Genomic DNA, 16,614 nt, shown 5'->3' with positions numbered 1-16,614 from the left:
CTGTTGTTAAGCTGATATTTTGTATGAAAGCAAAGGGATAAATCCTTCATTTCACACACAGGGTGCGAGCTGGATATTACAAGCTGGCTTGTATCTCTGCAGCTGGCTGTTGTGCACCACACCAGGTCAGACAGCCGGACCTGCACAGCCTACCCGCGATGCTCAGTGAGACTCTCCAGCTCCTCTCCTCCCTGCTGCCTGCCACGTCCTCCATGCAGTCAGCTGCCACCTTACCTGAGAAGCACCCGGAGGGATGGAAGCAGCCTTGCTGCTTTTCAAGGGGAAGGAGAGAAGGATGGATGGGAAAGTCGCTGTGCTCCTTATGCATGGCCTCTCCCCAGCCCACACACTCCATTTACACACTTGGCTTTAAACACATGCCGTCTCCACACGCAGCACCTAACATGGTGCAGAAAGAGCAACTACTTCTAAGATTAGGCTAAGCAAAGCTTGTTCTTAGCACTGGGCTGAGCTACATCTACAGCATCTTTGCTACCCACACCAGGTTGCATCAGGGCTCTGGACACACCAGGGCACACCTGAGGCTGGGTTTGGGGGCATTAGGCAGACTTGCTTGCGTTCACATTTTTCAATCCTATGTCCTCCTGGAGCAGTTCTGTTCTATCTGTATCGTGGACCTTGGAGCAGAGCCTCCCTGCTTTCCTCCCCAGGGATACCAGCTGCTTCGCTCCAGGCTGGAACCTAGGAACAGGCTGACAGGAATGAAGCAAAGAGGATGCGGGTGGTTGGAGCGAAACTGGGACCAAATGAATTTGAAAGGACCTGTGGTGATGTGTGTGTGCGCTAATCCCAGCTCTCCAATGGAGTAACTACTTAACCTGGTTTCTGTGCTTTGCTGATGTGGCTGTATTGGTTTTGGGAAGCTTAAGCAGCTCTATCACCAGTTTTATTTTGCAATATGACAATGCTTTGCTGTGCACAGAAACTGGATACAGTCCAGGCACGCTGCTTTAGTGTGCCCCGTGGCCAGCTGCAGCCTCCTCTTCCATGGCTTGAAGAGAGGACCCAGCATTTTTCGAAAGACCTTTTTCAGTCTTTTCAAGATGTTCAGATACTTTCACATTTTGAGTTTTAGTATATAAGAAAAATAAATTTTATTCCTCACTATTCTTATTTCTTTTCTATATTATTATGTATAACTATTTATTAAATCAATTGCTATGTATTTAGCAAATTACTTTTTATTGGTTTAGTTTTAAATCTTTTGTCCTACAAAAATTTCCACGTGCTGAAGGCATGGAAGGGGGGAAGAAAAAGTAAAGAATCCTTCACCTTAGTAGGTTTAATAACCTAGAGTTTTAATACAACATGCTGGTTTTGAAGACCAAGCAACATATACAAAAAATGATAGCTTCATTATTGCCCACTACTGTTCTTTATAACAAAGAGCAAAGTGACACTAGCTGTATTTTTTGAGAAGTTGGAAAGTATATGGAAACTTATCTCCCGTCTTCACATCTTACCTGAAGAGACCAATCCATACAAGTGACGACACGGTGCTTTGACCAGTGCTCATCATAAAATTGACGGTTAAAAGAAAGGTTGGCTCCTGCTTGAACGTCTCTGTGTGAATTCAAAGAAAGTGACATTTTTTTAAGTACTGGGGTTTAAATGCTGTGAAAAGCAACGCAAAAGTTTCTGACTGCTTCTCAAATCTCTGCCCAACCTGTGGAAATCTGCCACCTCAATTTAATTGCTCTCATTGTCTTGCTGAAAGTAACAAATCTGCACCAAGGAACAAATTTTACACGTGTTTCACAAAACCACATTTCTTAATCTCCCACCACCTTCCTGACTCTTTTCTGGCTCACTCTTCTGGGTCACCCTGGGCCACCTCTGCCACCTTTGTCTCCCAGGACCAAACCTGGCCCAGGCATTCAGCTTCCCCTTTTCTGAATCTTCAACTCCAAGCTATAACCAAATCTCTCTTATTTTTGACTCCTGAAATCTTAAAGGTACACCACCTCCTCCCAGTGATGGAGACGGTGGATGCCTGCTGGCACCATTAGGGTGGGCTGAAGTTCAGTGCTGGTCCAAAGCTGCCACACTGACGCATTTGGCTGGTCCACAGGGGCGATGCTCTAGAGTAACCTCCAGTAAAGTGACTTCAGAATGACATAGCTACTCATTTGCCATGAGGCTTCAATGGGTATGCAGTTGTTGAAACCTAAATACTTCCTCTCCTACTAACAAGTTTTGCTGCTTCTACTCCCCTGTCAATTGCTGAATACACAACCTGTCACCTCTCATCTTACGCGTTTAGATTGCAAACACTTTGGGAGATCACAATTTTCATTGACACAATGCATAGCACAGTGGGATCCATTACAGACCTGAGGCAGTAGTAGAATGTAAACAACAGTAATTTGAATTTGTAAAAATATCGTGATATAAGCACACAGACATACACCACTGGAATGTACACATGCACATCTACATACATACATGTAGACACACTTTTATCTATTTCAATTATTTCTTCAAAATTTGAAATTTCACCCCCAAAATGAAACAAAAAATTAAATAACCTAATACATCAAAGAAAAAAATGCAGAGCAAATAAAGCTTGAAGCTATGCCCCTCACTACAAGAAAGACATTGACGTGCTGCAGCGTGTCCAGAGAAGGGCAACAAAGCTGGTGAGGGGTCTGGAGCACAAGTCTTACGAGGAGTGGTTGAGGGAACTGGGGTTGTTTAGTCTGGAGAAAAGGAGGTTCAAAGGAGACCTTCTCGCTCTCTACAACTACCTGAAAGGAGGCTGTAGAGAGGTGGGGGTTGGTCTCTTCTCCCAGGTAACAAGTGATAGGACAAGAGGAAATGGCCTCAAGATGTGCCAGGGGAGGTTTAGATTGGACATTAGGAAAAAATTCTTCCCAGAAAGGGTTATCAAACACTGGAACAGGCTGCCCAGGGAAGTGGCTGAATCACCATCCCTGGAGGAATTTAAAAGACGGGCAGATGTGGTGCTGAGGGACATGGTTTAGTGGTGGACTTGGCAGCGCTAGGTTAACAGTTGGACTCTATGATCTTATAGGTCCCTTCCAAACTAGGAGATTCCATGATTCTATTTAACAAAATAATTTTGGCTAACAAAGTGACCCAGGCCTTCACAGAGACCTGTTAACCTTTTCTTAACTATAAAAACGTTTAATTCAGTTTTAAAATTAAGGCTTCCTGGCATTGGAATTCTTTTTATAAAACTTATTTCACAAAAGCAAAAAGAACGCAAACTGACCCATCTTTCTCTTCTACATCTCTTCCACTGTAGTCAAAGAAGATGTCTGAATCTTCAGCCAAAGCTCGCTCAATTACACGTATTGTCCGGTCAAAAAATATCAGGAATTCTTCTGAATGGAGAACTTGCTGTTTTTCTTCTTCTGTCAGTTCTCTAGGAGGAGCTTGGAAAAAGAAAAGATGTAGTTAAGAGTATGACATTTCACCCCTTTCCCAATGAATCAACATCTTCAGTGGGTTTCTTTTGACATGAAAGCTTGCCGTAGCAATGTCAGGACAAAAATCAAAGCTTTACTCTTAAAATCATGACTAAGAATTTTTTAGTATATCTAAACATACTCCTGTATATTCCCAGAACGTAGCATTTACATAGAAGAGATCCTATATCTTATATATTTATTATTCTGAAATGGAAAATACTTAAACCCCCCAAATTAAATAAACTCAGTGTTCCTATTTCAGGAAATGGCTGTGACTGACATTTAGGCAATACCTAACTCGAAAAAGCAGAACACTTATGTAACAGGGGACCTGTCAGAAGAGCCAAAGATAAAATAATCTTCTTAACTTAGACTAGAGTTCTTTGTGTTAAAAGGGCTCGCATAATCTCTCCCTTCACTTCTTCCCATTTCTCCTTGGTGTCACTGATAAATCCTGTCTCTGCTTTAGAGCTTTTGTGAAGCAATGAAGTAAATAATCAAAGATATTCTCTGAGGCAGCAAAATCAGAAGCAACCGATAAAACACCAGTTCCTTTAAGGCAGTTTTATTCCTTGCAGAGGAATCCTAAGAGCCAGAGCAAAAAATGCCACTGAGCCATGGCCAAGGCTGCCCTGGGAGGGGGTAGGAGCCGTTTCTCGCGCACCAGTCAGGATAGCCTGGCCCCAACGAGATGAAGTTGCTTCTTTACACATATGCAGAGATGCTAAAACTTTACTTCCAAACCAGTATTTCCAGTATGGCACTTCATTTGAAAAATACTATCTTTGCAGGCTGCACCAATGCTACATCTCCATCAGCTTAATCACCTGTTGGTAAATTCCAACTCAAACGTGAGCATCAGAGGGAAAGGAAATTGGGATGCTGCTATTGCTACGGTGCACAAATCTGTTCTCAATTACACTAGCAGGGTCATATTGATATTGTGCCATTTTTGTATAACAATTATGCCTTTGCCCACATGTGCTTTTAAACCATCATTTTAGTTTTACTTCAGAATTACTTGTGTTTCAAAAAATGCCATTAGGATCTTCACAGTTACACCAAACCAACCTTGTAACTAGCTTAAATTCCCCAGCATGAAAAGCTATGTTGACATCACAGGAATTATGCTAAAAGATAATTTTGTTCCAAATTTATAATTAGGTACACAAACAACATATCATAAACAGATTTATTGCAAAATTACAGAGACTTGTACTTAGAGTTTAACTGTCAATCAAAGGTTTCCTGCATTTGGCTTTACACTGCAGATTTGAGGTGTTTACTTGTAAAAATGACCTTGCAGTCTCCCTAGGACATATTGGGTTAAACCACCAGCAGCCAAAAAAGATAATTCAGCACAGTGCCTCAGAGGACACACAGTACACATCAAAGTCTAACTCCCAGCCCTGTCATACATATCTTAATGTTTAATTAAACGAGTGACACGGCTTAAGGTTGCAGTTTGAAATTATTTTCCAGTTGCTGTGCCATGCCACACAGCTGCTTTCAGCTATGAGGGAGACGTAGCCTTTGGTAGCTGTCTGATTTTCCCGTGGTTCGCACTTGATTCGTGCACTCCAGTGCCCAAGGACGATGCCACCACCAGCCCCAGGGGCAAGGACAGATCGAAAGGCACAACAGCAGGCAGGAGTAGTGACGTGGTCAGCATAAGTGCAGTACTCAACGTCCCCCAGTTGCCAGTGCACTTGCTTTCAGAGCACTCCCTGGGGTCGGGAGAGGCTGTTATCACCACGCTTAGGTTTGCCTCAACTGGTCAAAGCGATAGCTCTGAAAGACAAAATCTCTGCGCTACACCTGGGCTAAATACAGAAGGTAGGAAAAATGCAAAAGGTGGAGGAGAAATTTGGCCCTCAGGAGACAAAGCAGCTAAGAAGTTAGAGACTTTAACTTTTGATGATCTCCTATGGGCTTGGCCCCATGCCTCCTAACACCAGGTTAGTGGTCCCTGTGGAGCTCCACACATCCAGAGAATACCTACGTCCCCCCACATGGTCCCCCTAAGTAGCAGAGCGACGATTACCAAGGCAGGAGCACAATTTGCCTCTAAGTGCTTTAGACAGAAGCAATGCATGTGAAAAAAAAAGACTAGCAAAAAGTACAGGTTGACCTATTGCAGCATCCACTGCTGAATAAGTAATTGGCACTAAGGGAACTCATCTGGCAAGGGAGCCTGTAATGAGGCAATATCCCACTGTCACCACTAAAGCATTGCTTTCCGAGAATCAAAGACAACAAGCATGACAATGCAGCAAAACAGCATAAAAGGGGAGAAAATAACTGCAAAGGCAACTGGAAAACTCATTTTAGGCCGCTCCAAATGGTAAAAATTATTTGCTAAATCAAATCCTCTCTACAGCTTGGAAATATAAATTTATTACTCAGCCATTTGCCGACTACAGCTGGCAAAGAAAATAGAGCAAAAAATCTATAGAAAGGGAAAAGGCAAAAAATAAACAGCTTGGGAGCTGTGGAGCATTCACAAGCAATGGAGACACACACGATTGCAGTTCTACCTCAGCAAAATCTCCCTTGCAGTTAGCAATGATCTGTGGGAGGCCAGCAGTCTATTAAACCCTCTTCGGCATCAGAAACACCTTGGCTAAAGTTTGTAGGGCATAAATCAGCTTACCTCATTCATCTGACTGACACACCAGATGCCCCCTGGCGATATTAAGCTTCATATTTTAACCTTATTTTCTTCTTTCATTCGGCTGCCTCTGAAGTTTTATTTGAGGCAATCTCTTCTTACAAGAATGTTAACATCATTACTTTTTCCAGTGTAAAACATTGCTGTAACTACTGCAAATGCATGAAGTATAAGCAAAAAAAAAAACCCCAAACCAAAACATGCAGGCTTGTTCTTTCAAATATGAAGATTTTCTAACCATTTATCTTTCAGAGCCACTTCCATTTTCCCCTTGTTCCTTCTCCCTGTCTGTCCATTACCTCGAATAAAATAAAAAGAAGCTATGTAATTTCCTGCAATTTTTCTTCCTATCTGGGAGCTTACAGTTACTTTGATCTCAGCTTTCAAGAGACACAGGCTCTCTTCAAGGAAAACTCTGAGAAACGTAAGTAGCTGATCAAAGTATTTTTTGTTTTGTTTTGTCACAGAGACCTATGTGATGTGACAGTATCTTCAGAAATTCCCTGTAAGGATACAGTATTTGCCTTCAAGTATCTGCTCTCCCTGGCTTAAAAACCAAACAAACCACACCTAACCTTCCCTGTCTAACAAAGCCGAGTGCAATGCTTAGTTTACCAGTGCTAAAAGTTACGTGCTTATTGCCTGGAGTGCAATGAAAGCTCCTACAAAGAAAGACCCGTACTTTGCTCTTGTTTCTATACCGCAGCTTCATAACGACCTGTTGTGCCTATGCTCTGCTTCTCACCCGGAGGAGCTGAACCCACCCGTGGCCACGCACAGTTCACGGCGGGAGGACACGTGGTGCAGCCACCAAGTTCTGCTGAACAGGGCCACTGGGCATCCCGCCTGTCCACAGACCCACTCGGTGGGATCGTTCACCACAATAGCCAATCCTGGGTGGCTCTGGGGTTATGAGGTGAACAACATGTATCAAAGAAGTCCTGTACTCATGTTAGTGTATAATACTGTACAAAATAAAATGGAATTTACATTTAAAATTAAAGCACTGTGCAGTTATATATGCACGGAGGACACCGCAGGGGAGGAAAATGCCAGGTATATCCATAAGGAAAGACATTGTACACCGTGCACGAACAAAAAGGTCTCAAATATGTAACAAAAATTGAACGTGACATGAAAACAACGGATTTCTTCAGCACTCATTTATGAAAAAGAAGAGTATTTTGTTATTTCACGTGCTTTAATATGATCCTCAGAAATACCGTATTTCACATGATGTCCTTTGGCCACAAATTTCTTTGGACAAAACAGAAAAAAAAAGTTGATATTAAAACATTTCCTTGGATCTTTAGGAATGAAGATTAAAAAATGCTGCAGACTTGTTCTTATCTGGCAGAAGCAGGTTTGTAGTAAATATAAATAGTTGTGATAACAGTGCAGGATCAAATTCACAAATATACCAGGATTCGAGTCTTCTCCCAAGGGAGCCAAAAAGATATTAAAAAAAACCCAAACCAACAACAGAAAAAAGAGCCACATTTAAATAAGAATAATAGAATATAAAAAATATTCTCCTGGAACCTCAGCAATTGTAAAAACCTGACAAGAGAAATGAAGTCTTTTAAAGGCCAAAAAAAGAACAAAAAAAGAACAAAAGGAGTAAGAGAATGAAAGAAAGGGTGAACTAATAAAAACAGTAAAGCAGGAAGCAGCCTTGTTATGAGCCCAAAGATATAATGAGAGACAGAAGCAGATTAGTAAAACGCTTTTAAGAGCTGTATTATTTCTTTCAGTGTATATTTAAACCCATGTAAACTTTAGATGTGCTGACAACTGAGGACAGTAGGAATGTACAGCGTGAGAACCGCAAGGTGCTAAGTGCCTTTCAGCCGCTTTTAGTCCTTGTCTGCCGATAGCCTGCGACCCTCTGGTTTTTCTTGTGCTTCTCACTTTCATGCCAGGCACGATATATGCCACATCCTGGTTTGATATGTGCCATATCATGGTTTGATACGTGTCATATCTTGGTTACGTTGGGTTTGAAACGCAAGCTCCTGCATGGCATAATTGCTGAACATATAAAGGGAGATTTTGAGGTGCATTTAGGGATTTTTTGGTTCTGCAGCGGCAGGATCCAGAGCCTTAAATTCAAATCTGCGCCAGGCAGGGCTGTTCCTATTGATCGTGCTTCCCCAGGGGCCGTGCTGAGCATCACCCCTGAGCACGCCTGAGCCGGGCTGTCAGGATGGGTCGGCACACCTGAGCTCGCTGTGGTGTCGGTGGCAGTGAAACTGTGATGTTATAGGCCATTAGGAACCCCACCACAACTTGTCCTGCTCCTACCATACTTGATGCCTGAGCTGTCAAGAGCTCAACTGTCTCCCCCACCGCAGCCTGCTGCATGGACACCCGAGCCCCATGCACAGGGCTGGGGCAAGAGGGGGGCACAGTAGGTCTTTGAAGCTGCAGATCTCAGCCTCCCTCATCACAGCCTTTCGTGCAAGTTTCTGTGGATATAGCCACGGCTTCAGATAAATGCAGGTTGAGGCCCACTTTCAAGACCCAGCCCGTCCTGCTGTTCATGTGGTTTCTACTGACACAAAGAGGCACCTTAGGTGGAGCTCCAGAGCTCTCTGGTGGTGGAAAGCCCCAACCCACTTGATGCCGTGATTTGGTACCAGTGTCTTGTTTACATGGTCAGGAGAGGCTGGGAAGAGGCAGAGGCAGAGCCCAGCCCAGTTCACCACCAGGTATCCCACACTCGGCTCTTCCAAGAACGATGGGGAGACCATGGACCTGAGACATGAGTGACAACAGGCAGCTCCATGGAAGTAACACAAGGGGGTCCCAAGGCTTCATATGCTTCAAATGGTCAACAAGCCAGGTCTTCACCTCCCACTCCAGAAACACTCTGGGGGGCTCAAGCTGCTCCTCTGCCCTTAGCACCTCCATGGCATTGAAGTGCCACAAGATGTGGCGTGCCAGGCAGGCTGCCATGTTGCAGGTGCACAGTGTGCCTTATGGTGATGCTGAGACAAGTCCAGAACGAGGGTCAGATCCTGCAAAGAGCCGTGCCTGCTGAATAATCCCACTAAACCCCGCAGAGAAACTCTGGGGTGTGAGGGGGGAAGACGAGGAAATTAAGCATGCAATAAATGTCTGTAGAATTAAATTGGACTACCTATAAACCACAGAGGAAAAAAAAAATCACATTTCCTCTTAAAATACCATTATAAAAATAGAGCACTCCTGTCCTGTTGGCTTGGGGAGGGGGAGTCTGAATAGACTGGATCCAAGCTTTATTTTTCATCCTGACCTATTTTTGAGTTATATTCATGAAAAAATTGTCTGCCTTTCTCTCCCCGCAATTCTCTCTCCTATGGTTTTTGTTCTTACACTCCTATAACTCAAAAAAGGCCATGCTGATTTTTTTTAATCTGTTAAAAAATGTGCTCCCTGAGCTGAAACCAAATTTCAGCCCAGAGCAAATTTTTACGGCTGGGTTATAAATCCCTGAAAAACAGGATTCATAATGGAAGTGCTGACACAGCCTTAACTACTATATAGCAGTGTGAATGGCGCCACTATAATATCTATTAGAGATTCTTTAAAAAGTTTGCAAAATATTGTCTTGCCTTGCAGAGAAAAAGAAGCCAGAGTACTTAATGCCAACATAAACATGCTTTTAACCCATTATGTGCTAATTTGCAGAAAAGCTATTAATTCTGAGTAGGCACACAGAGTGCAGCACCGACAGGAAATGTTCTTCTAAACTCGTGTTTGACTTGTAGCATGGTTTTAATCACTTCCATGAAACACAAACGATGGCTTCAAACTCTGAATGTTGCTCAGAACATGAGAAGGGTGATTACAACAGAGAGGAAAATGGGATTTTGTTGGTGAAAGGGCTAAAGCCAACAGGGAGAGAACACCACCAAACGCTAAAAAACGGGACTCCGTTCCCTGCCAATTTGGGGACGACTGCTTCATTTGATTCACAGCATTTAATGCCAGTCACCAGCACTATGCTATTTTATCTGTCACAACATGTACTGCAGGTCAAGTTCACTTTCTATCAGGCAATGAGCATGTTTTCTCCTTCCTTGAGCCCAGTCAAGCGCTAGCACCTCACATAGCCGGTTCTGCTAAAACAAGCTGTGCCTTGCTTTTACAGCCTGCAATTTGTGTGTCTGGGACTAGTGCTAAACTAGCCCAGTTGACCTGCTGTTCCTGGGGGGTTCTGCTAGGCAAGGAAGGGGAGCACTGCTCCAAGACTAAAACACAACAAAGAAATATAAACTGTCGGCAGTGGCGCTTGGTCAGCAAAGTACATAAACGGCTAACTTGAAAGCCCATGAAAAAGTGAAATAAATCAGTTCAGGAATGTATTTAGATTTTTTTCTTCTTCTCTTCATGCTGGAGTTTGTGCTTTCTCCCCAGGTATAAGCGCTAGCGTTACTTTCATGTGGAAATAAATGGGGGTGGGATCAGTTGTAAGCTGAATACTAGAGGGACATTCAGCAACTCAGGACAGTGCTTATGCACTGGGTGCAAAGATATTGGTTTTTATGGCTTCTTGCTGTCATCAGTAAAAGAGATACTGTGTTAGGTCCAGTGGTTGCTAGAGCCTATATGTGAGTTGACCCCACAGTTTTGGGAGGAAGGGTAATTTTCAGGTAAAAGTAAGCTGTTCTATGTTGCCATGTTTCTTGCTCATGTCTCCAGTTCTGCCTTTGCAGACTCTTGTGTGATTCCTGTTCCTGCTGTGACCACTGCTGCCACTGCTCCCCTCTGCCCATGGCAGCGGTGGCTGGGGGCAGTGGGAGAAGCAGAAGGAGGAGGAGAGGGAGGAGTAACTTCTGCCCCCCGTGTTTCTACAAGGACCTAATGAGCAATGGACACTGAAGGATTTATGGCATGGGCGATTTCTGTGATGCTGTTAAGAGGGAAGAAAGATCAATTTATAATCAAAACAGCATGGCTGGTACTGCAACTCACTTCAGTGTGTGAGGACAGCAAATGTGGGCACTATACACCAGACTCAGGTTTACTGGACACTGATGTAAATCATGCCAGGCTCCCCTGGATGAGAAAGGAGCATCCACTGCTGTATTCACAGTTAACTGTTTCATGGGGGACTTCTCTATAAAACAACTCCATATTTTCCCATAGTGAGATTATCTTGTGAAAAGCAAAGGTCACAGAATCATCCTGGTAATCATCACCATAGCACTAAGTGACTTAGGCCCTACCTAAGAAAGTAAGTTACCTTTCAAGAGGGTAAACAGCATTGTGAACAGTCCTGGCAATACAGAGCTAAGAAATGCTGGAGGAGAAACTAATTTCCTCGCACATTTGAGATGCTGATATTTCAGCTCTTTTCCCCTACTCCACACAGGGGTGAGCATTGGCTGTTCAAGGCGACACACCAGAATAGCCAATACTCTAGTAAATTCCAGGTGAGGAAGACCAAATTTTACATCCCTTTTCTAATTACGAAAGCCAGAATGAGTCCAAGAGAAGTGAACAAGAGACACCCAGCATATCCACTCCATTCAGTGCACCATTTCAACATGTGTCTTTTCTTGTTTTGACAAGATAATGCACCACTTCAACACGTGTCTCTTGTCTGCACCAGAAAGAAGCAGTAACCTGAAATTTTGTCTCTTGTAACCTTGGAGTGTGTCTCAATCCAGATAAATGGATAGAAGGGCTGGACCTGCCTGGCTTCAGCTGTGACCTTAAGTTCCTTGGGGGCAGCTCCTACACCATTTTTTTTTATTTTGATAGTCAACATTTTCCAATGAAATGGCTTTCTGCTGGAGGATTCCTGACGACCACTAGGTTTAAATTTGCTCCTCTCAAGCAGGCAGACAGTTACGGGCTCTAAGTACCTCTGAAGACCAACCAACTTTATGGAGCTGCTGGAATGCCTGGCATTCATGTTTTAAATCTTTCAGGTAAGCAGGCTATTTGAGCCAGAGGACAAGTAAGCACCAGTCCTGGAATCCAAGAATTTCTGCTTCGTTCCCAAATTATGAGGACATGTCGCTTCCTCTAAACAGCTGAAATCTTGTGCCTTTCACAAGCTTCTCAGAGTTACTGGCTGGGTCGCTGGGATACAATTTACTGCTTTTATGCCATTCATGGGGTTCTGAATCAATAAAACTGGTGACTGTTTCGATTTCGCAGTGTTCTTAATAATAGAAACTACCTATGAGAAAAACTACTTGCAGGATTCAGTCCTTTAAAGCTGTAACAAAATCCTTTTCATTTTCTAAAGTACCTTCTTTCACTTCCTGCTTCTGGTCTTGATTTTCTGTTTCCAAGTCATCCTGTGCTTTTGGCTCCACCATCTCTTCATCATCTTCATCCTCTACAAAAAAAAGGAAGAAAAAGATTTGTGAGATTCTTGTCTTTAAGTGGGATGTAAATTGTGTGTCTTCTTTACGATTATAAACTGGTAGTAAACACAGGTAAAGCAAAGTACACAATAAATGGAAACATCTACATTTATAGTCAGAGTGACACTCTCAGACGTTTCCCCCCAAGACTGCAAGATAATATGCTAACATAGGACACCTGCCCCTTGTGATCCCTGTGGCAACTTCCCATCTCCGATGTCAGCTGAATATCTCCCTGACCTTGGAGATGACTTCTTGGATGGCACAAGAAAACATGCAAACATGTTTCAGCCTGGCAGCTATTCCACAGTTGGGACACCTGCTATCCAGACACCTCATTTCCAATTCAATTCTCACTAGATTAATTTGTCTTTTGACCTACAGGAAAGGGTTAAATAGAAATCTGACCCCAGGTCAGATGCCACTAGCAAGCAAACAAGCATGGTACAGTTCTGAAAAGTCATCACCATCAGCTGGGGGAACACAGCAACCAAAAGTGGCATTTGGAGCTTAAGAACCATTCTTGCATTAATACGAATTTAATGAACACTAAAATTTGACACATGTCAGTTACTACTGCCAGATGTTTTAATGACCTTTCCTGACCTATGCAAATGCCTCTCTTCCTTTCCCTCTCTCCCCACACTCACATGTTCTCATTTTATTCAGGAGGGCAAACCATTCAGTCCTTTCCTTGATCTCTGTTTGAAGTTACAAGGGTTCTGATTGTCCAGACCAAAACATAATACAGCAGAGCAGGAAAGACAGTGATGCACCAAAATGGCTCAAAGCCTACCTAACCCTCATTACTTTTCCCAGCTACAGCAATGTGATTCATTCTCCAGTGCCCAGGGCTGGCACCCAACCCACTCACACTACGAAGACCGAAAACAGAACTGGTCCTAAAAGAGTGAGTTACAGTAATTAAGGATGAGCAAATCTGTGGGCTACAGAGGAATTACTCTGTAGTGATTCTGGAGCTTGATGTACCGTCAAAGCATAGCAAGCACCACTGGTGCCCTGGGTTGGTCCATTGCATGAGAAAACGCATGTTGTCCCGGCCCCGCGGCATTCAGCCATCAGCAAAACCGCTGCAGTTCCTTTGGGGCTTTCTGAGCAATCTGCCTGTCACCACACTGCTTGCAACATGGCTCTTCTCCAGGCACGCTCCCCGCTCTAACACAGCCACGTTAAGGCAGGCTGGGGCAGGGGGCAACATGTCACACTTCTCCAACTGCTTGGCTACTGGCACCTTCTCCTGCGAAGGCTGGCTGCGATCAGTCCCGGCTTCTTGGGGAGATGTTGGTGCTGACAGGTTGCATTCAGCCAACAGTAACATGCAGCTGTATTTTGTTTTCAAAAACGTAATAGCCACCACACTATTCCCACCACGTTGCCTACCCTAGGACTTCTCCCCCCAGAAGCCCACAGAGCGCATGTTGCTAGTTGACATCTTGGCTGGAGAGCATGGCTTAGCCATGTACCATAAGGAAGTGTCTCAGCATGGACAGATGCGCTTTTCCCTCTTGGGAAAAAAGAGGAAATCTTGGCATAAAATCTGCCATTGCTCCCCCTACTGCTAGCGACTGCAGCGAGGAGAAGAGGGAAAGCTCAGATCCCCAGCCATCAGGGAGGAGGGATAACTGTGTGCTTCCCAGGCTGGGAAGGGAGGAGGAATCCAGCATAGATGGGGAGGCATTTCCAGAACTAAAAGCACAAGTAATGAATGCCCCTCCTTTATGAGGGATGTTTCAGAGCCTGAGAGGAAACAGCCACTCGAGTGGAGTAAAGGTAGGGTGCTCATGATGCCTCCTTTCGACGCCGCACTCGGCAATTACCTTTCCCTCGGTACCCTATATAGAAAGGCTGTAGAGAAGAGCTTTTGGAGAGCCAGCCAGGGCGTTTCAGTTCAGCAGGGTAAACACATTGTTCTGTCCACTGGCTGAAAGTTAGATAACATCCGACGCAGTCAGCAGACAGTCAGTGAGAAAAGCTCACCCGCTGTACCCACATAGGAGGGGTAAAAAAAAGATCCTTCTGCCATCAGTCTGTGGCGCTAGCAGGGATGGGGATGTATGAAAGAGAGCGGCACTCCCAGTTTCAAAGAAGAGATGAGAAGTGTGAGAAGAGAGAGGAGTGACCGGCGCAGCAGGGAGCAAAGACTCTGCTAACCTCAGGTACATACGCACACACAGATAGGATCGCAATGCTGTACAGATATATGCACGCAGACACACTTATGGTGGATACCTAATGAAGCCAACTCCCACAAGAGTTTTGTGAGTCTCGCATTACAAGTTTTCATTCCCTAGAGCACTAGCTCTTGGAGCCAGCTGTTTACATATGGATTTCAGCTTCCATTTTTAACCTGCTTCCAACCTGTCTGCTTGTGCAGGGAAGTTTCAGAAGAGGAAGGGTTGGAGAAAACTTGCAAGAAGCAAACCAAAACAAAATCAATATTTAATTAAAAATCTTGGGATGTTTAAGGCAGCACGCTATGGTTTTTAACGCTTCACTTGTAATTTGCTAATGGATAGGGATGGGACGATGTAGCAAATGTAGAGCTTCAGATTTAGTAGTGGGTTTTCAGACTGAAGTGACACAAATTTATCCCTGTTCCCTAAATGTCCTTGATCCCCATGATTCTGGGCATCAATTGTTTGCTTGCCTATAGCCCGTTCCTGCTTCTAAAGCAGTGAAGGAATGAATGGCCGAGGCACAGCTGGAGCAAGGGGGTGCATTGATACTTCAGCACCTTTTAAGGTAGATCTTCTTTACTTCCCTTCCTTCTTCTGGGAACAATCAAAACCAGGCTTCCCTAGATTTCCCTAGATTTAACTGCAGCAGGAAAAATAAGTAAAGGTTATTACAACACGTGCCGTGCCTTTTTCCAAGGGGACACACATCAATAAATCAGTTTTACTGGGAAGGCAGTGCAAGAGTTTTTAGCAGGTTAGACACAGTTCAGATGTTCTTATTTATTTACAGAGAAATGTATACACATACACAGAGAAACTCAGCTAACAGAACGATATGGTTGTGAGCCAAATGCTAAAATGTTAGCAAATGCCAGAATTTGGATTGCCTGGGCACGATTAGCTCCTTCCCCCTCCCCACGTGTAGGCATGATGACATCATTCTGGAATTTCCTCCCTCTTGAGTGCTTGGCCTCATTTTCTGGGTGCTCAACAAGAGACACCTGGGGCCTAAAACGCAGAAGTGCTGAGAGCTGAAGTCAACTGGGCCCGTGCTTTGAGTGGAGAAAGTGCTAGGGAAATGCTACGCCTGCGAAAGCTCCCACATCTCTCACTCAGCTTTCGCTGAAAGTTGTCATTCCGACCTTTCTCGCCCTGCGCTTCAGCGCTTTGGCATGACGGCAAGAATATGGTGAAGATAACAGTATTCTCACCCTGAACAGATGTGTTGCAGAGATACATTCATCAGGATTTGGGGCATATTAAGATGCTGCCGTGGGAGCACCAGAGAAACAAAAGCTTGGAAGGGGATTAATATTTTCTGTGTTCAGTGTAACACTTGGACCGTGTTCATTGGACATGAGATCTGAGTCCAGAGCACCAAATGGAGAAAGATAAAAACCAGAAGGGTTAAAAATCTGCCTCCTCATTGACTGGTTAAAACAAGGATCCGTTAAGGGAAAAAAAAATCCTACACATTATCATGTAATTAAAACTGTATCATCATAAATATTCAAAAGGGCTAATTAAGGATGCCCAGGAAGCCTGCATTCTGGAATATCCAATGTTGCTTGGCTTTGCAACCTGAATGTTTATTTGCCATAGTTTTTTTGGATATTATGCACTATTTAATGCCAATGTATGCATACTCACATATGTTCCTAGTACATTCATTTACCGTTGTGCCTAATTATGGCTATGCATTTGTACATTTGACTGTGCACATACACATGCATTACAGAATAATGTGAAATGTGTTGTCATTCATCTTCCTGTGTTTTACTTAAGTGCGAAAAAGATAACATTTATTATACATTTATTGGAGAATCTGTGAGTGTCTACTTGGTTATTTGTTTCCACACGTGCCTACTCAGATTAAATGTCCCATTGCAGTAATTGTCCAGGGAGATGAAGTTAGTTCTGTAGTT

The 16,614-nt window shown here is 43.7% G+C and overlaps 1 protein-coding gene across 1 annotated transcript in view; it reads right to left on the bottom strand.

The window, feature by feature from the left end:
* DYNC1I1 (dynein cytoplasmic 1 intermediate chain 1) overlaps positions 1 to 16,614 on the bottom strand; it is a 216,369-nt gene that overhangs the window by 81,907 nt on the left and 117,848 nt on the right. The window contains exons 7-9 of the mRNA XM_082479264.1: positions 12,374 to 12,463; positions 3,257 to 3,419; positions 1,485 to 1,584 (exon numbers count right to left, since the gene is read on the bottom strand). Coding sequence (XP_082335390.1) covers positions 1,485 to 1,584; positions 3,257 to 3,419; positions 12,374 to 12,463 — 353 coding nt within the window. The remainder of the gene's footprint in view (positions 1 to 1,484; positions 1,585 to 3,256; positions 3,420 to 12,373; positions 12,464 to 16,614) is intronic.

The sequence above is a fragment of the Vanellus vanellus genome, assembly GCF_965231255.1.
Source record: "Vanellus vanellus genome assembly, chromosome: 2".
Classification (NCBI taxonomy): Eukaryota; Metazoa; Chordata; class Aves; order Charadriiformes; family Charadriidae; genus Vanellus; species Vanellus vanellus.
Note: the sequence above shows the minus strand (reverse complement) of the source record. Positions and strands in the feature narration are given on the sequence as shown.